Raw genomic sequence first — 19,150 nt, 5'->3', positions numbered from 1 at the left:
GAGGCCGGGTGTGGATGTGAGGCCAGGGGTGCGGGTGTGAGGCTGGGGATGGGTGTGAGGCCGGGGGTGGGTGTGCGACCGGGTACAGGTGTGAGGTTGGGTGCAGGTGTTAGGTCAGGGTGGGGTTGTGAGGTGACTCCTACCGTGGTCTGCACTCTCACTGCACCGGCCCCAGGGTGGTAACAGGTGATGACGGATGACGGCGCCCATCACGATGGTGGTCCTCGGCCAGGGGGCTGGAATTGGCCCCCAAGCTGCCCCCAGACAGAGCTGTAGGCCTGGATCCTTCATGCCCACCCTCATCTGCTGTGAGCACGTGGGGAGGCCTGTCCCCCTGAGGCTGCAGGGTCCACACCCCATAGGAGTTGCCCTGGCTCAGAGTCCAGGAAAGGGCCAGGTGACACACTCTTGCTCACACACACGTGCACTGGGCACATGGCCTGAACGGTGGCTTGTTCCGTGCTCCCCAGGGAAAATGACGCTTCCCTGGCCTCAAGGGGTCCACATGAGGGCAGATGCTGGTGATAAGGAAGGAACCATCACAGAAAGCAAAAGAAAAGGAAACTCAGATTTATTGAGCACCTGTTGAGCTGGGCGAGTCATTCACAAACACACACTCGACGCCAGAAGCTGGAGACACATGCTTCCCGGCTCTGGCCAGCACCCCGGCCAGCTGCCTGGCATCAGACACACGGGAGCGGTCTCTGGACCCTCTTATTTCAAAATGAAAGTGGGTGAAACCAACAGAGGGGCACGGAGGAGCCTATCCATGGCTCAGAAGCCAAGTGAACACACAGGGGCATCTTTTTCTGTGTCAGCTCCCACATTTTTGGTGCAGACGCTGCGAGATTCCAGGAAGTGGCCTCCAGCCGTGTGCAGTGTCTCCCTTCTGCAGGCTTGGGACCTGGAGGTGCTGAGCTGCTCCCAGAGGACGGACCTGCCCACTGCTGCGTGCATCTGCCGTGCAGAGCAGAGGCTGAGCTTCGTGTTTGCACCTTCCTCCTCTTTCTGCTTCACTTACTTCTCCTGGGAAGCAGCGGCTGTCAGCTAATCTCTCCCTGGGCGACCTCTGGGCACAACCAAGAATAGAAGCCCATTGTCCTCATTTTCTTAAAGTTTCCTTTTGAGGAAAGAGGTAAGTTTGGCAAGTGTCCGGTCAGGGTTTCATAGCACCGAGAGTTTCCTTGGAATTGGCAGCTACACTTCAATCGGGGGCCATCAGAACAAGAAATGTTCTCTGCCTCATGAATCAGGTTTCCCCAACTTCGGAGCAGAGGGGAAAAACTCAAAAAGCATTACCATATGAAATAACAATAATAATAAACAATAATAATAATATAATCTGACCGACCGGCAGCATCTGTTGGTTTTAATAATGTTGAGGTCTCTTAAGAAAAACAAGACAAAAAAAAAAAAAAACATGATAAAAGAAAGAAAGAAAAACAAAACCACATGGCTGAAATGTCTCAAGACCTCTGGCTTCCCATCGGGCTGTGCGTTCAAGTTTCAGAAATCCACCAGCGTCTCCTGGCATTCTGGCATCTTCTAGGGGCCCTTCACGTTACCGGGTCGAGCAGCAGCAAGGCTGGCGAAGTAGGCACACTGCGAGGGGTCGCACTGGCCTGGGGGGCCGGGGGGACCCGGGGGGCCGGGGTGTCCAGCCGGTCCTGTCTCTCCTTGAGGCCCGGGACTCCCCGGAAGTCCATCTTTAGCATAGCCAGGTTCCCCGGGCTGACCTGGACCAAGGAGCAAAAGAAAGAGATGGTGGGTCACCTTCCTTCCGGAGCACACATGAGCCCTGATGTCACTCTTTTCATTCAGTAGCAAGCTGAGGATGCTATAGGCTCAGAGCAAACACCCCACGGTCTGGGCGCCCTGGGAGAGATGAGAATGGTCCCTGTGGACACCGTGCAGGCAGATGGCTGCTCTTTGCATCCGACACCCTGGGGCCTGGCCCCTCCCCTACCCCAGACTGCAGCCCAGCCTCTCCCACCTGGGATCCCGGGGGGTCCCATCTCGCCTCGGAGGCCAACTCCAGGTGCGCCTGGGTCACCTCTGGCTCCTCGTTCACCTGGTGAGAAAAACACGCACTTCTGATGGTGGAGACTCACGATGGTGGTGGAGGGAGGGAGCCCACCACGGGGCTGGGGGCAAGGCCAGCACTGTGTCAGATGCCTCGCTCCTGTTCACACACTCATTCATGCACACTCACACTCAAGCACACACTTGCACTCAGAAATATGCCCATGTGAACACCAAAACAGACACCCCCTCCAAAACATTTGCTCAAATACACATATGTACACGTAAACATTCACTCAAGTGTGATAACTGCCCAATGATACAGGCACATATGTACATTCGCACATATACAAATATGCATACGTTATAAACACGTCAAACACAGACACCCAAATGTTCACACTCTCTCCTATACAAACACATATGTCCACACCCATCCACTGACACATGCCTACACGTCCCCGTGTTCTCAAAGCATTCTATCTGAGCCTCTGTCTAGGAGGAGCTGGGTGATAAACCAATCTGAGTATACGTAGGACACAGCCCCACTCTCGAGAAGCATGAATTCTAAGACAGACGACACAGGACACAAAGAACATTCTAATATGAAGCAGAATCAGGTACAAGTCTTAATAGTCACAGGAATTTAAAACTCTAACATGTTCAGAAGAAAGAGGGTTCATTCCCCCAGGAGGATATCTGAGACCAGGGAGGAGTTGGGGTTAATACTACACAAACTTGATTAAACTCTCAGCTTTTTTTTTCATAATTCCTTTTCTTTGATACGCTGTCTCCAAAATATCTCCCATATGTAGTGTATAACGTTTTCTTTTATAATCCAAATGGAAATTCTGCCCGTTCATGGAGATTTCAGGCCATTCTTATTTATTGTTACGGTTACTACATTCGGTCAGTCTTCTGTCACAGTCTGACTTTTCTATGCTTTATGCTTTCTTACTGGCTTTTAGTTAGTATATTTTGTTTCATGAACCAACAGAAGACAGACTTGGATGCAAACTTTAAAAAAGTTCAGAAGGAGAAACATTACAAGGTGATGTTTCTCAGTGAATGAAGAATTAAGGGGGAATTTCCGAGCAGTCCACTGGTTAGGACTCTGCACTTTCACTCCCTAAGGTGTGGGTTCAATAATCCCTGGTTGAGAAACTAAGATCCCAGGGTGCACCCCCGCCAAAAAAAGATTAAGGAATGGAAGAGTGAAGGAGGGAGACGTGGCAGCTGAGCCGACAGCACTGCTTCTCCCCTCCCCTGTGCTTATTCCTCGCCGGACAGAAGGGGTGAACGGCCAGGCTGCTGAATTTGGGGCCAGGTCCTTCCCCGCCCTTCCACATCTGTCTGCCTGCAAAGACAATGCCTTCCTCCGTGCACGGGGTGCTGTTGACGGTGCCAGGCACTGTGCCTTGCAGGAGAGGTTCGCTGTGTCCAGCACAGCCGTGTCCAGGTCAGGTATGTCCCTGAGAGCTGGAGAGCTGGCAGCCATGTCCAGCTTCAGCTCAAACCACTTTATTCCCATGGAAAAGCGTTAGTCGCTCAGTCATGTCCGAGTCTTTGCAACCCCACGGACTGTTGCCCGCCAGGCTCCTCTGTCCAAGGAGTTCTCCAGGCCAGAATACTGGAGTGGGTTGGCATTCCCTTCTCCAGGGGATCTTCCCAACCTAGGGACCAAACCCTGGTCTCCTCCACTGCAGGCAGATTCTTTCCTGAGTCACCAGGAAAGCCCACATACAGCTGGCATCTAATGCCTGTTTGCCTGGAGAGTAAATGCCTTATTCCTCAGTGACTTCTTGAAAGGGGAAAGAGGAGACATCCTGCGTACTCCCTGGACCATGGGCAGTGGAGACGGAGACCGGCCAAGATGGGAGGAGGAAACAGACTCGCTCCTCCTGGCAGAAGCATCATTTTGCAAAAATGTTAAGTATGAAACCCTCTTAGGCAGATGAAGAAACCGCAGGATGTCAACACGCAGGGTGTTAGCCGGCTGCGGGGGTGGGGAACGGGCGGACTCCTGCCTATTCAACGGAGCGCGTGCTGTGCACGCTAGGTCCTTCTCTACGAAGCACCTCTTCCCAGCTCCTCACTCACCTTTGGGACCTATGGGGCCAGAGGGTCCCTCCAGACCCCCCTGCCCTGGCCTTCCTGGCTCCCCCACGGGGCCTGCCCGACCTGGAAGCCCATCTTTTCCAGGAGGCCCTGGGGGTCCGGGTCTGCCTTGAGAGGCCTTTGTGTGCGCAGAGGGCATCTGGGCCAGGAGGTAGGCGAGTTTGGCTGTGGAGTAAGAAGAACAGAGAGATGTTTCATGAAGAAGGGATAAAGGACCAAAGATGGCCAGCAGCACACTGCAAAGCTCGAGGCAGTAAGAGCTGGGAAACAGCAGTGACAGAGATGCACCAAGAGCGCGCTGCAGGGCGCGTGTCCGTGCGGACGCTGCTCCGGAGCCAGGCGGCTGGGCTGGGGTCCCAGTGCCACCACTGCCGGCAGCGTGGCCCTGGGCAAGCCACCTGACCTCTCTTAGCCTTTGCTGCAAAATGGGGGCAATGAAACAAGTCTGAACCCACTGGGCTGGTGGGAGGATGGAGCTAATGAGACGAGGCATCACGACAGCCCCTGGCACGAGACATAAGTGGTGCGTGGATGTTGCTGCTCCCCTCAAGGCAGCAATGACAGCAGCAGCAGCAGCAGAAACTGTTGCAACTCTCAGGCTCGGGAAACTGAGGCCAGTGGGGGAGGGTGAGACTTCAGTGGCTTACACAGAGAAACTCAGGGACTTCTCCTAAATGTGGAATTCCTCATCTATAAATTAAGGGCTGGACATGATGTCATTAATGATCCTTAGGTGTGTGAAGATCACAGGCTGATTCCAAACCCCACGCCTTCCTACTGCGCTGGGAATACACAGCCCACCCCAGGGCCACCGGGGGCTCTTCCTTTGTTTTCCAGACAATCAGGCCAAGCCCTTCACCTGGCAGGGGGCATGACCAGCCCAGAGAGGCAGTGCTAAAGCCCTCCTGGGTCTCAGTGGTAAAACCAAAGCAGAGTCGGGTCTTCTGACAGCCTGGTGGGGGGCTCCTGAGCAGCCCCTTCCCCACCCTCCCACATGAGGAAGTGGGAGGGGCGTGCACTGGAGACCCAGGCACACAGCTGCTGGGCTCCCAGCCTGGACGCTCTCATCTTGAACATGGAGCAGACGCTTCTGATGCTTCCTCCTCCCAAGATTGCTTAGAAGAAAGGACTCAGCTCAGCAGATGCTCTGTCTGAACTCATTCAAAACAGGACTCCTCTCTGCCCAGGGGCTAGAAACTCCTCGTGTGCCCAACAAATCTAACAACCAGAAGAAAGGCTGTAGATGGGGATGCTTGCACCCGGGAGACCTCGGGACCGCCCTGCCCGGCGGGAGTCACGTTCCAGCCTCTGGGATCCTTCCTTTCTTCACCCTCCTTACCACCAGCCCAGCTCTGTGCTGTCCTCTCCAGGGAATGGTCTCTGGTTCTCCTGGGCAGGGAGACGGACCACGAGGGCAGTGAGAGAGTCATCGTGTTCCATGCTGCATCCACAGACCCAGTGCAGAGTCGTGAATGTGCCAGGAGGAAAATTTCACTGTCTGAGACCTGACTACGTGAATAAACGTGCCCTTCCCCTTTGCCCACCCCTGCCTGGAAATGATGGCAGGCTTCCGATCTTCCCCAGCCCAGAGTGGTCTGCGACTTTCTTCTAACAGTTTCCAACACAGAGGGAAGGCAGAGTGAGATGGGAGAGGATGCAGTGGCTAAGAGCATGGACTCTGTAGCCTGGCTGCCTGCATGCAAACCCTGGTCAGACACTCACCAGCTCTGCAGCCTCGGGCAGGTTACTTAGCGTCTCTGATTTAACCCTCATCCATGGCTCAAGAGCTCACAGAGGCTTCCTTATGCCAGTAAACATGTGTGAGTTCTGAGAACTCCACCTGATGTGGGGCTGGCCCTACAAGCTGGTGCTATGACTATGACCTCCCCATCCCTCCCTTCCTGAGCACCTGCTCTGTATGGGGCCCATGCAAGACTGAGATTTCACAGTAAATCCTATACAGGAGAATTACAAGGATTCTAGTTCCTTGAAAGCACAGTGTGTCCCAGCTCCCATTAGGGTCTCTGCACATGCTGTGTCTAAGGTCTGGGGTCTGGTCCTTGGTTTTAGCTCCCATGACCCCTCCTCCAGGAAGCCTTCCCTCACCTGCTTCCCACCTTCTGAGCTATCTGAGGTACTTTCCCCTGTCTTCTTCTGTGTCCTCCGTGTCACACTAAATACCGAAGTCACCTTCTCTGTCTCTGTCTCCTGTTCTGGGCTAAGTTCTACAAGAGCCATTGCAGACCTGCCAGAGCTCCTTGTCAATTAGATTAACAACTGAGTGCACGAATAAGTGCTCATGGCAAGGCTGGTTCTGCAGGTGGTGAGCTCCCCTTCCTGGAGGTAATCAAGCACCCATAGCTCAAGCATCCCCAAAGAGCGGCTCAGAGCAGGATCTGTGTCAGAAGAGGCTGGTGGGAGTCTGCAAGACGTGCCTCTGTGCTGACTTCTGAAGGAGCTGCCCTGAGGCTGCCTTTACCAAGCCAGGCTGCAGAGGTCCTGAAGGAGGAGTAAACAGACTACCGCCCAGGCTCACACAGCATCTAGGACCTGATGCTGTGAAAAAGCCAGCGACTCACTTTCCAGCTGTTTCTCCAGTTCCTCTTGGATGAGCCGCCGCAGGACATCCATGGATGGAGACTCGCCCTGGGAGGAGGGAGGGAAGGCAGAGTTACTCACCTTCCCAGGACTGCCTGCCTCCCGAGACCCAGAGCGCTCAGGAAACCAAGACGGCCACAGCCACGCAGACCACAGCTCCCGAGTCCAATCCCTTTAACACCTAGAACTGTCTCCCTGCCACACAGGCAGCATCATTGCGTCTTGCGTGGCAACCTGGACGCCTTTCTCCCTGAAGCCCCTGCTCCCTCTCCTTCCTGCACAAACCCCCTCCCCAGGCCTGGACCCGGGAGGCCTGGCTCTGAGTCTCTCTGGGCTGAAGTCCCCCTGCAGGGCCAGCTCGCAGGCTGATGGATGGATGTGAACATGCTCAGCCATGTCCGACTCTTTGCTACCCCATGGACTGTAGCTCGCCAGGCTCCTCTGTCCATGGGGTTCTCCAGGCAAGAGTACTCGAGTGGATTGCCATATCCTTCTCCAGGGCATCTTCCCTACCCAGGGATCAAACCTGGGTCTTCCGCATCATAGGCAGGTGCTTTACCCTCTGAGCCACCAGGGAAGCCCCCGCGCTGTCTCGGGCTTGCTCTCCTCCCACCGGCCACTTGGTGGCTCTGGTGTCTGGCCTGCCCCACTGGCCCTGCATGGTATCTGCTCACACAAACGATGAGCCGTCAGCGGAGCAGAGCCCTGCCTCCAGGCCCCCACGGTGACATGCAGCTCTTAGAGTGATCCATGAGAGCAGACCTCGTGCCATGCTGGGCTCCTCCCTGGTCGTCAGAGCCCTTCAGGGAGGTGTCCACTCCCAAGGGTGGAGGGGCTTACTGTGTTCATTGCTGCAGCCCCAGCATCGGGTTTACGGTCTTATTTCCCTTTTTTCCTTTCTGGCCAATGACCTTTCATCTTACTTCCAGAATTCCCATTACTACCCAGACCCAGAGCAGCAGGACACCCGGCAAAGACTCGGTGGGTGGGGGCGGGCGCTCTGGAAGCCCACTGAGTCCGCCAGCACCCACGCCTGACTGAGGGACAGCACCTGGCTGCCCGGCCTCTCCGGGGGGTGAAATCCAGGCTGACCGCAGAGCCCCGCGGGGACAGGGTCAGAGCCTCAGAGCAGGCGGGCCACAGGAGGGGCCCCTGAGGACCACGCAGGCTGCAGAGCCGGGGTGGGGAGGTCACATGGACCTGGCAACCAGCCCCCAGGGACTGGCCCACCAAGCTCTCCCCGACACACTACAGCCAGCCTGTCCCTGTGTTGCAAGACTGTGTCAAGTTAAGAGCTCGGCCACAAGAAATACTGTGTTCAGAGAAAAAACAAACTGCTCTCAACAAGCTTTTCCTTTTGGGAAAAGCTAGACCCAGAGGGAAGACCAAGCACCCCAGACAGCAGACAGGAGGGAGATTAGAGCCGGGCTCCGGATGGACGGGGAGGGAGCCATCCCCATGGGGAAGCTCAGGTCATTGGGAGCCTCTGCATCTTCTCGACTGCCTGCTGCACAGAGTCCTGGGCAAAGAGCATCACCGCCCAGCAGTGAAGCCTGGACCACGGGGACAGAGGGACTCTATCCTCAAGCCCTTCATAAGCCATGTGCATCATTTCACTTAACCATCACAGCCAGCCTGTTGGGAGAGAGGCATCCTCGTCCCTTTTGGGAGGGATGGGAGGGCAGGCTCACAGAGGACAAGCAGGGGTCAGCCCTGGCTCACACAGATCACCAGTACCTGCAACCTGGCCCCTCTGGAGCCCACATACCTCTCTGGCTTCTCCTGAGACCCCAAGGAGCCTCAAGTTTGAGGCATTGCCCGCACGCTTACCCTTAACCCTGGAAATCCTGGCTGGCCCGGAGGCCCCGGGGGACCGGCCGGCCCATTCTCCCCAGGTAGCCCCTGGGGGCCCATGAGGCCTGTGTGACCCTTGTGGCCTGGGATCCCAGGGTCACCAGGCTGGCCCTTTCCACCGGGAGGGCCTTTGTCACCTTTGATGCCAGGATCTCCCTAGAGGAGGCAAGAAGAGCGTCAGTGAGCAAAGGCTTAGAAGGCACCCCCAGGCCGGATGTGCCCCAGGCTGCAGGAGGGACCCCTAGCCCCATGTCCTCAGTCTGGGAGAGGAGACTTCAGTCCTACAGGCCCGTGACGCCGTGCTGGCGCAGACAGGACTCGGGGCCCAGACGGACAAAGCTGCACCCCGACGTCACGCAGGAGGTCTGCAGGGGATGAGACGCCGACTCTAACTTTCAGATCCCAGTCTCGTCTCCTCCCAGCAGAGAAGGCCAGCGCAGTGATGAAATCATCTGCCACACAAATGCTTATGTGGAAAAGCGTAAAGGGTGATGGAAAAAGTCTGATAGGTTAGGGGGGTTTACATAAAAGCTACATGCATATTTACACATGCACGCCCACCTGGTTCTGAGCTCAAGGGTTCCAGAAAGATACAAGCAAGTGTACAGTGACAGACTCGAGAAAAGCGTGCTGGACGGGCACCTAGTCTACACTGCATTCACTTGTGTTTTTTTAATTTATATTGTTTAACTGTATCACTTTTCAACAGAAACAGTAAGAACAGTGAGTTAAAAAATGAATGCAGCCAGATTTGAGGAGGGTCTCCTAAATTTCTCCCACGTGATGGGCTTTATGGGGGCGTTGTCATCTGTGGGTGGTCTCCAGTGTGGAGGTCTGGAAGGGTCCCTTTCATGCATCTCAGTGTCAAGGCCTGTGGTACAGCGTTTCCTATTTATTCCACGTCTCTACATCCGTCTGCGGTGAGAGGACCTGTCCCATATTTCAAATGTTCCAGAGCGGAAGGTGTGAGGAGCCTGGCTGCTGTCTGGCAACCTTCCACGAAACCACTTAATGGGGGAAGGCAACTTCCTTTATTGACTGGGTATTAGAGAAGCTTCTATTGATTAAGTATTAGAGAAGGTTCATGGTCTGAATTCCCCGGCTCCCAACCAAAACTCCAGCATGTGGCAGCTCCGGCCAGCTCCTGGCTGGTAGGACCCTCACTGTCTTCACGGCCACAGCCCCAGCCCCTGGGTCCATCCTCAGGGGCCAACAACCACGAGAATCACAGTCACTGGGAAGGAGAAGGGCGAGAGATCGAGGTGGGGTGAGAATCCCTGAGCTCTCAGCTTCCATTTCTCTCTGGTCTGCAGAGGAAACCAGTCCATACCCATCCAACTTGCAAGGAAAGCAGAGATAAACTCTTTGTTGGACCACGGATAAAAACCCAGGGTGAGTATGGGGTGGCAGTGCCTTCTGTGTCAGGCAGCAGCGCGACCCTGTGATGGCCAGCCACACGGAGGACTGTTTAATTTCTCTGGAGGGAACAGCGGTTGTTATGGGTGAGAGAATGCCCCCTCCCCCCACCAGTGTTTCTTCCAAAACAGAATTGATTTTTTACCCTGCTGTTTTTTTTTTTTTTGGAGGAATGCAATGTAAAGAAAAGCTTTCTGAGCACAGCGCCAAGACGATTCATTATGGGAAAATCTGTTCCCTTGTCACCCCCAGGGACAAAGCTGGTTCTTGGCAAATTGGCACTTCGGGCTCCAAGCATGTCATGCACAGGCTTTCGCACACAGGGAGGAGACGGGGAGATTTGTCAAAGTCTGGGCATGCTTGCCTCTGAATGTGTAATTGCAATGATTTTACTCCTTAAAATAACAACCATGAAAACCACAACAAAACCCCAACAACGGGAAAAACCTTCTGCTGTGGGCTCATGACTTTTGCAGGGGGAAAGAGAACAAGGAAGCCCCCGCAAGCTGCTGCCCTGGGTGGGCAGCTTCCTAAAGCCCTGGACACAGGCACCTTGCCTCCAGGGAGGTCGCCTGCACATGACCACGTGTCCCACTCACCCTTTCTCCTCTGAGTCCTGGCTCTCCTGGCTTCCCAGGCGCCCCCTGCAATGAAAGCAAAGGAGAGCAGTTACTTCACCAGGGGCATCTCTGCTCTTCTTAGTCCTTGCTGCCTGTGGAGGACAGGGGCTCCTCCAAGAGTCCTGCTCTTGCCTGGTCATAATCCCCTCTCTTATGCACCCATCACCCTCACCTGGCAGTTCCTGAAACATGCCACATTTTCTCCCCAGGGCTTCACATGTGCCAAGCGATCTTTTCTAAAAGCCTTTACCTGTCTCCCCTACCCCTTCTCACCCCTGCCCCTGCTCATCCTGACCAGGGCCGGAGCGTCTCTGCTGATGGAGCGAGGGGAGGACAGAGCTGCGGCTTGAGCTGGAAACGGACATCATGCTGCTGGGTGGGGAAGGACCATGGGGAGCAAGGCTGGACATAAGAAGTCAGTTAGGAGGTCCCTGCAAATGCCCAGGTGAGAGATGACGGTGGTCCCAGTCAGGTCTCTTAGCAGGAGAGATGGAGAGAGCTGGACAGAGCTGAGAGGTACTGGGGAGTCAGAACGGACACGTCTTGTCAATAAACAGGACTTGCTGTTGGGCTGGGTGCAGAGAGCGATAAGTGAGAGATGTATCAAGATGGGACCCCGGGACTGGCTCCCATGCAGAGTGAAAACACAGACTTTTGTTGAGAAAGCACTAGGGGGACCTCCCTGGTGGTCTAGTGGCTAAGATGCTGAGCTCCCAATGCTGGGGTCTTGGGTTTGATCCCTGGTCAGGGAACTGGATGCCACATTCTGCAGCTATGAATCAAAGATCCCACGTGCTGTAACTAAGACTAGGTCAGCCAGATAAACAAATTTTAAAAAATAAAATGAAAGGAAGGCACTAGGATTTCAGGACAGTGATGGCAGAATACAGAATCTAGTGCGGGTGCCCTGCTAAGCCGAGGGCCCCGTGAGACAGCACGCACCACCCGCCGATGAGGTGGCCCCGTGTCTCCCACAGGAAAGTGTCCCGGGAGAACAGGGGTCTGGCACTTACCTCCTTGCCTGGGACTCCTTTCTCGCCTGGCTCCCCCTACAACACAGAACAAGTATCAGTTAGCTGCACAGCTGCATAGCATGTTGCACGTAACACGAGTGCCTTTAAAACAGACACTTTCGCTCGAGTCGTCTCGAGCAATGACAATAATCAAGGGTCCCGCCAAGGAGATCCCGACAGGGTCCATGCTCACCTGAGGCCCCCGAGGACCCAGGAAGCCCGGGAGTCCTGGGCTGCCGTTTTCTCCTTTGGTTCCCTTCTGGCCCTGCGGAGGGAAAACAGGGCAGTCACTCTTCAAGGTCAAGGGCCAACTCAAGAAGGTTCAGAAATCTCGCAGCCCCTCTGTATTCTGCAGGTGTGGCACGTGAACAAAAGAAAAGACAACCCTTTTCCTGGAATGGAAGGGTGGGGTTAGGGAGAGAAGCTGTGCTGAGAATCCCACCCATGGGCGGGGGACAGGAGGAGAATTTTCCTGTGAACAGTCAACGGCCTTCCCATTCAAAGCAAAAGAAACACAAAGGGACAAACATTCAACAAACCACCTTGATGGGTGTGTGGTTCCCTGGTGGCTCGGTCAGTAAAGAACCTGACTGCCAAGCGGGAGATGCAGGCTTGATCCCTGGGTCAGGAAGATCCTCTGGAGAAGGAAATGGCAACCCCCTGCAGTATTTTTGCGTGGGAAAAATCCCATGGACAGAGGAGCCTGGCGGGCTACAGTCCATGGGGTCCTAAGAATCAGACACAGCTCAGTTACTAAGCCACCACGCTCGACAGGTATGGGGCCCCTCTAAGTGACCTCCCTGGAAAGGCGGAGTTCCTCTTCCCAATCGGTCAGCGATTCTCATGGTTTGGCTCACTTTGGGGGGCAAAGTGTGTGGGAATCCTTCAGCTTCAACCTTTCTGGGAAGCCACCAAATGTGGGTCAGCCCTTCTGCAGCCAGCTCTGCGCTGGGGGTGGATCAGCCTCGTGACGCAGTCCTTCCTGTCTGAGATGTCTCAGCATGGGTGACATCTCATGATGGTTCCTATACGGCTGTCCCTGGTCCAACAGGAAGATGGAGCTCTACAGGGCGCCCAGGTGCCTGGTCTGCCTGGGAATGATGGCTCTCCCAAGAGGCAGGATTTGCAGTGCTACCACCAGGAGGGTTCCTGGCAAACCAGGATGGGCTGCTCATCCTGATCTCCACAGTGACAACGGTTAGCTGGCCAGATGGGTCTCCCCATTGCCCCGTGCAATTACTGCTTGGGTACCAAACTATGAGGATGGCCATCTCAAGAGGGCTGCCAATTTTAGCTAATAAATCTACTGTAAGGCTGGGGTGGGAGTGGAAAGGCATTGACTTATCCAACCCTAGGCATCATCAAAGACCTATCTTCTCCACCATGTCTCGCCATCTACCAGACCTGAACCCTAAATCCTGAATCCATTATCCAGGGATCAGGACCCTGCTCAAGGGCCCCCTTTTCTACTCCCTGCCTGTTGTTCCTTCTTGCTCTCCCCTTTGCCCACCTCCCAACCAGCAGAAGGGTCCTCTTCGGCCAACTCTGAGTTACATTCAGCCCTACAGTGCACAATGCCTACCCTCTCTCATATGTTAAGGGTCGTGGGCCTGACCCTGTCCTTCCATCCTCTAAAGGCATCAAACAACTAACTCGCACTCTTATTACACATTTAAAAAATTCTTTAATAGTTTCCCCCGCCCCCATTGGATGCCTATGGTTGTAGACCACAGAGTTAAGCGCGTAATCACGTGAAAGAGGACCTTTCTGGATCCTCTTGCCTCTAGCCTAGTCCTACCATCCAAATACCATGTTTCCCCACTGAGGCTTCTGGGAACAGAGACCAGACAGGGTGATGCAAACCACACATCCTTCCAAAGCTTGCCCTGATTGCACCACAGCCAAGGGACAGTACTCACAGGGCTTCCTGGGGTGCCAGGCTCTCCCGGTGATCCAGGCGATCCACTCTTACCCTGATGGAAGAAACAGCAGTAAGGGTTCTGCCGGGATGCTCTGCCGGGGCATCACAGGGCAGGACACGGGGACAGAGACTGCTGGACACAGAGGGCTGGTCTCACATGAGCCGTGACTCGGACCAGCATGGCTCCACGTCCTGACTTAGAGGCTGCTTATCAACCCTATGGGGCTTCCCTGGTGGCTCAGATGGTAAAGAATCTGCCCACAGTGCAGGAGACCCACGTTCAATCCCTGGGCTGGGAAGATCCCCTGGAGAAGGGAATATCAACCCACTCCAGTATTCTTGCCTGGAGAATCCCATGGATAGAGGAGCCTGGGGGGTTACAGTATGGAGCTTGGGATAGTTAACTCATAATAAATGATAAATACTTCAATGAGTTCACGTACATGAAACATCCTGGGCTGATGACTGCTGCCGGGAGCACAGGCATGGTAAATCATCGCAACACATCTGCTGACTTATCCATTCATCCTCCCACTCAGATGCTGACTTAAGGAACAAACGAAAGTGCTCACATCCCTGGAGGCCTGGTCTCAGCTTGGGATGCATGTTCCTGCCTTTATGCATTCCCCCTTCTCTGTGAGGGGCACCGCTGACTGCATGGATAGAGGTATCAGATAGCATGGCAGGTGCAGCATCATGTAGCTACTGGATGGAAGGTCCCTGTACTCCAGATTCCAGGACGGACTCACAACCGTAACATGCTCTAACTTGATGGGCATTTTGTGCCCAAAACTCATAGTCCCCCCTGTTGCCAGTCCATAGGCTGAAGTCCTCATCCCCGGTGTGCCAGAATTTGGCCTGATTCGGAAATATGGTCACTGCATATGTAATTCATTAAGGTGAGGTCACACAGGAATGGGGTGGGCCCCTAATCCAACATGACTGGTGTCTTCATAAAAAGGGGACATCTGGACCACAGAAATGTCACAGGGAGAAAACCATGTGAAGATGGAGGCAGAGGCTGGGGTGATGCTTCTAGAAGCCAAGGAATGTCAGAGGCTGCTTGCAAACCACCAGAGGTTCAGAGAGCCTTGAATGACTGTCCCTCACAGCCTCGGAAGGAACCAGCTCCACTGCACCTTGACCTTGGACTCCCAGGTCACAGAACACTGAGGTGATGAGTGTCCTAGATTTCTAGCCCCCATAACTGAGGGATAATACACTTCTGTTCTTGAGCCACTGTGCTTTCAGTCCTTTTGCTATGACAGCCCTGGTGAATGAATGCAGAGCCCACTCGAACCCCAGGATTCCTAAAGTTGGCTCATGACTTGGGGTTGGGGGCTGTTACAGTGCCCCAGCCATGCCAAGTGGCACCGTTTTACTATCTGGATTGTGGGTAGGTGGTCCCAGACGAGAGCCTGGGGAGTGTGTGCTAGGCCACAGGGTGGGCTTAGGGCAGCAGCTATTTACCAACTGCTAAGATGTTTTCAAGGCTTCCCTCATAGCTCAGTTGGTAAAGAATCCGCCTGCAATGCGGGTGACCTGGGTTTGATCCCTGGGTTGGGAAGATTCCCTGGAGAAGGGAAAGGTGACCCACTCCAGTATTCTGTATGGAGAGTTCCATACAGTCCACGGGGTCACAAAGAGTTGGACACGACTAAGCGATTTTCACTTCACTTCACTTCAAGACGTTTTGAAATGAGATGGTTGGATGGCATCACCCACTTCATGGACATGAGTTTGAGCAAACTCCAATAGAAAGTGAGGGACAGGGAAGCCTGGCGTGCTGCAGTCCATGGGGTCGCAAAGAGTTGGACACGACTGAACAACAACAAAGACATTTTGTCATTTTTTAATGACACACAGGGCTGTACCAGGATGAACCAACCAAATGTCACCATGGTAACAGGCCTGCCAAGCACGGAGCAGATCGGCCTCAAGGCAAAACTCACCGGTAGGCCCCTCAGTCCTTGGGGACCCTGTGGCCCTGTAGGTCCTGTGTCACCCTGGAACAGAGAGAGGTCACATCACCCCAGAGTTGCTACATGAATATGTTGGGAGCAGACTTCCCCCAGGTGCCCTAGAGACCCAACAAATGGTACCCAACGTGTCTCATCACCAGTCGCCAGCTGTTTCACAGGCACAGCTCACTTCCTGCAGGTAAGTCCTCATTTGTGCACTTGCTGACTTAATTTACTTGTATAGACCAGGCCCACCTGGACCCATGGGGATCTCAGGGGCTCCACCTGGAGCCAAGGGACGTGACAGGGAAGAGAACTTTCCTTGGCGTCCCATCTCTGAGTCGCTGGTCAGCCACCTGTGGCCACTCCTGCCTCAGTCTCCATAGTAAGAAAAATGCCATTGGAAGGTCTACAGCAACTTCCAGGTGCCAAGCAGCGGGGACTCGCCACTGCCTCCCACACGGTCTTCCCGGCAGCCTCCTAACCAGGGTATAAATCTCCTCATATTATAAATGAAAAGGACAGAAGCTTGGCCATGCTCCTACACAAATTAGACTGTACAACACCCTAAAAAAATGGGAGTTTTACATGAAAGGAGAGAGCTGAGCCGGAGGGAGGCAAGCACGTGCACCACGAGGGGGCCTCAGAGCCTGTCCCCACTGCACCCTGAACTGCTGGGCGAGCCGAACCCTCCACTCCCTGCCAAGGGGGCTTCCCTCATGCCCTCTGCTATAAACTGGAGCAAGAGGGATCAGCAAGCCCAGGATTCTCAACCTGCCTTTCAGCACCAAGAGGCAGCCTTGGGGGACAGGGCGGGGGCGAGGCCTCGCTCCAGTCAACGCAGCTGCCCTGCTTTGATTTGCCTGCAGGGCCCCCACATGCCAGACGGGTGGGTTTGTGGAATGGATCCCACTGCTAAGGAAAAGCACAAGAAGAGCTAGATCCTTTCCAGCTCCAGCGTCTCATGACCACAGATCAGCCGAGACAACAATGTACATCGAGAGCCAGGGTGGGGGGACACGTCACCAGGGCTTAAAGCCAGGTCCTGAAGGGCGCCAGGGGCTGGGCACGGGGCCACCTGGGACCTTAGGACCGCGAGCCGTGCTCCTGACCAAGCACTCACATCCGGAGGCCGAGCCGCGTCCACACACGTCGGACGGCCCTGCAGGGAGGGCTCAGGCAGCCTGCAGTGCCAGCAGGCGAGGCGTCACCCAGAGATTCTCAGAACCCACCTGTGACTCCCTCCATCGTGGTACCACTCCCCTGCCCAGGTTCTAAGTGTCTCCTGGTCCTTGTCTAAACTCTCTACACCCCTCCGCCCACAGGCCCACCCAGGCCCCACCAGACACCCACACTCACGTCTTTTCCTGGTGACCCTTCCCGGCCAGGGGGCCCCGTGGCGCCGGGCTCTCCCTAGGAGAAGCAGAAACACAACAGCTGCTGTTGGGGAGAGAAATGCGGAACTCCAGTGTCTCAGCCGCCAGGCCTCAGAGCAGGGGAGAGGAAGACCAGGAGGACCACCCACCCGGAAGCATCCCCATCCCGGGGCCTGGCCCTCACGGGGAGTCTGCAGTGTGCCCAAGGCCAGCTGCGAGCCCTCTGCACTGCGGGGAAGCACCAGCTGACAGATCAGGCAAACCGCTGGGGGTTCCGTCTCCCCATGCGCTGACCCGCTGGCCCCTCGCTGCACCTAGGCTTCCTCCTCGCTGTACAGAGCAGCGGGCCTCACTGGGGTCCCCCCAGGGGTCCCTCTGTTTGGGGCACTCGGCAGAGACAGAGCAAGGTGGAGCACAGGAAGACAGGGCCTGGGGTTTCCCAGCTGGGATAAGCTGGAGTGGTCCACACACAAGCTCTGGGACCTCAGGAAAACCACCCCCGTCCTCCGGCCGGCAGTGACCTGACTCCAGGCTGACCTGGTCAAACTGGTCGGACATCAGTGTGAGGCCCCTGGGAGAAACGTCTAGAAACACAACCAGGGAGGGACGATGCTTCCAGTGGCTGCCACTGTCCTCTCTCGGGACACAGCTCTGCCCGTCCCTCCAGGGCCCAGGAGCCTTGTGTCTAGAAGCGCCCACTCGGGAGCATGGGGACCACCTGACGGTGACATGTCCACTTACCCGGGGGCCAGGGGGGCCAGAGTCGCCTGTGTGTCCCTTGAAGCCCTAAAAGAGAAAGGATGATGTTATCCCACCAGGGAGCAGGCTGGTAACACGGGACCAGGCAGACTCCAGGGGGTCGAGAGGAGCAGGAGGAGGCGGCAAGCCCCCGCCGGGTATGTGCAGGGGGTCTTCTCGACCTGGGGATCGAACCCGGGTCTCCTGCATTGCAGGCAGACTCTTTACCATCTGAGCCCCCAGGGAAGCCCTTATCTCCTTTAATCTCCTGTTTTCAAGAGCAAGTGAAGGCCCTTCTGGGGAGAATACCAGCCCTCAGGCTCAGCCACTAGATGAGAGCTCTGCCCTGCAGGCCCCGCTGTTATGTGGTTGTGACTGTCATCCTGGAAACGTGTTCTCTGTCCGCTCCTCCCTACTTGATGGACAAGGATGGTGGCCTCCGGAGGGAGGCCATGAGGGTCACTCCCCAGGCTGTGGGGCGGTGTAGTACAAAGGGGAGCTCGAGACTCCGGGAGGAGCCAGGCAGAGGAAGACACACTCCCTCGGTTTTGACTCCAGATTCAATCCTGTGACCTCAGAGAAGTCAGCTGACCCCCTGGAGTCCTAACATCACCATCTAAGGACTGAGGATAATAAAAATACACACCTGGCAGAGTCTGCAGGACTGATCGGCAGAAAGGGGTGTTCTATGCAGGTATCATGATGGAGCAGGGCTGACTTTGGAGCCAGGTCAGAAAATGAACCTGGTCTGTTGCTCCACTCTCTAGCTGTGGGCCTTGGGAGCTTTCCTTCTCTTTCTTGGGATTCAGTGTCTGTATCTATCGAGTGAGGGTGAGCCCACGTCTGCAGGGCTGCTGCTCAGGATTGAGAAAGAGGCACAGTGCTCTCCACTGTTCAAGATGGGCCAGTTCCCTTTCCTTGGGTCCCAGGATATTCTTCCAAGACACTCGAGTCCCAAATCCAGCCATGCTTAGAGCCAGGGACCCTGGTTGTTCTCCTCCCAACAATCATGGACAAAAGCACCAAGTAAAGGAAGCCACACGCAACATACTCGGCATGTGGCTGGGAAATTCCTTTAGTACTCACAACCACCCTGCAGAAACGGGAACTGCTCTGATGCCCATTTCATAGAAGAAGAAACAGGTTCAGAAAGGTCCTCTGACCCAGGTCACAGAGATTAAATGGCAAAGCGGAAGCTGAGCCCAGGTCTGTCTCTCTCAAAGCTTTCACATCTCTAATTCACACAGTGCCAGCCAGAGGAGGCGGGTCTTTCATCACCTGCCTGGGTCTCTAACCTCTATCCCTGCACCGAAGCAGGACTCCTTACAACTCTCAGTTGAGAGATGGGCCTTGCCCCAGCACAGTTCTCAGCAAATGGATCATCTTGGTTGAAAAAAACACCAAAGAAACAAACAAACCAAGAAACCCCTCCCTCCAATAAACCAGTGGTGGTGGCGGTGGCAGATTAGTCTGAGTTGTGTCCAACTCTTCGGGACCCCATGGACTGTAGCCG

The 19,150-nt window shown here is 55.1% G+C and overlaps 1 protein-coding gene across 1 annotated transcript in view; it reads right to left on the bottom strand.

Annotated features, from left to right (window-relative positions):
* Nucleotides 1-554: 554 nt before the first annotated feature.
* The window catches only part of COL22A1 (collagen type XXII alpha 1 chain), a 203,161-nt gene continuing 184,565 nt past the window's right edge, over nt 555-19,150 (bottom strand). Inside the window, exons 52-63 of the mRNA XM_040261747.1 lie at nt 17,641-17,685; nt 16,883-16,936; nt 15,515-15,568; nt 13,561-13,614; nt 11,835-11,906; nt 11,642-11,677; nt 10,608-10,652; nt 8,569-8,748; nt 6,720-6,786; nt 4,123-4,305; nt 1,994-2,071; nt 555-1,736 (exon numbers count right to left, since the gene is read on the bottom strand). Of these exons, the coding sequence (XP_040117681.1) occupies nt 1,546-1,736; nt 1,994-2,071; nt 4,123-4,305; nt 6,720-6,786; nt 8,569-8,748; nt 10,608-10,652; nt 11,642-11,677; nt 11,835-11,906; nt 13,561-13,614; nt 15,515-15,568; nt 16,883-16,936; nt 17,641-17,685 (1,059 nt within the window). The 3' untranslated portion in view covers nt 555-1,545. The remainder of the gene's footprint in view (nt 1,737-1,993; nt 2,072-4,122; nt 4,306-6,719; nt 6,787-8,568; nt 8,749-10,607; nt 10,653-11,641; nt 11,678-11,834; nt 11,907-13,560; nt 13,615-15,514; nt 15,569-16,882; nt 16,937-17,640; nt 17,686-19,150) is intronic.

This window comes from Oryx dammah, unplaced genomic scaffold, assembly GCF_014754425.2.
Source record: "Oryx dammah isolate SB20612 unplaced genomic scaffold, SCBI_Odam_1.1 HiC_scaffold_19, whole genome shotgun sequence".
NCBI classification, from domain to species: Eukaryota; Metazoa; Chordata; class Mammalia; order Artiodactyla; family Bovidae; genus Oryx; species Oryx dammah.
Note: the sequence above shows the minus strand (reverse complement) of the source record. Positions and strands in the feature narration are given on the sequence as shown.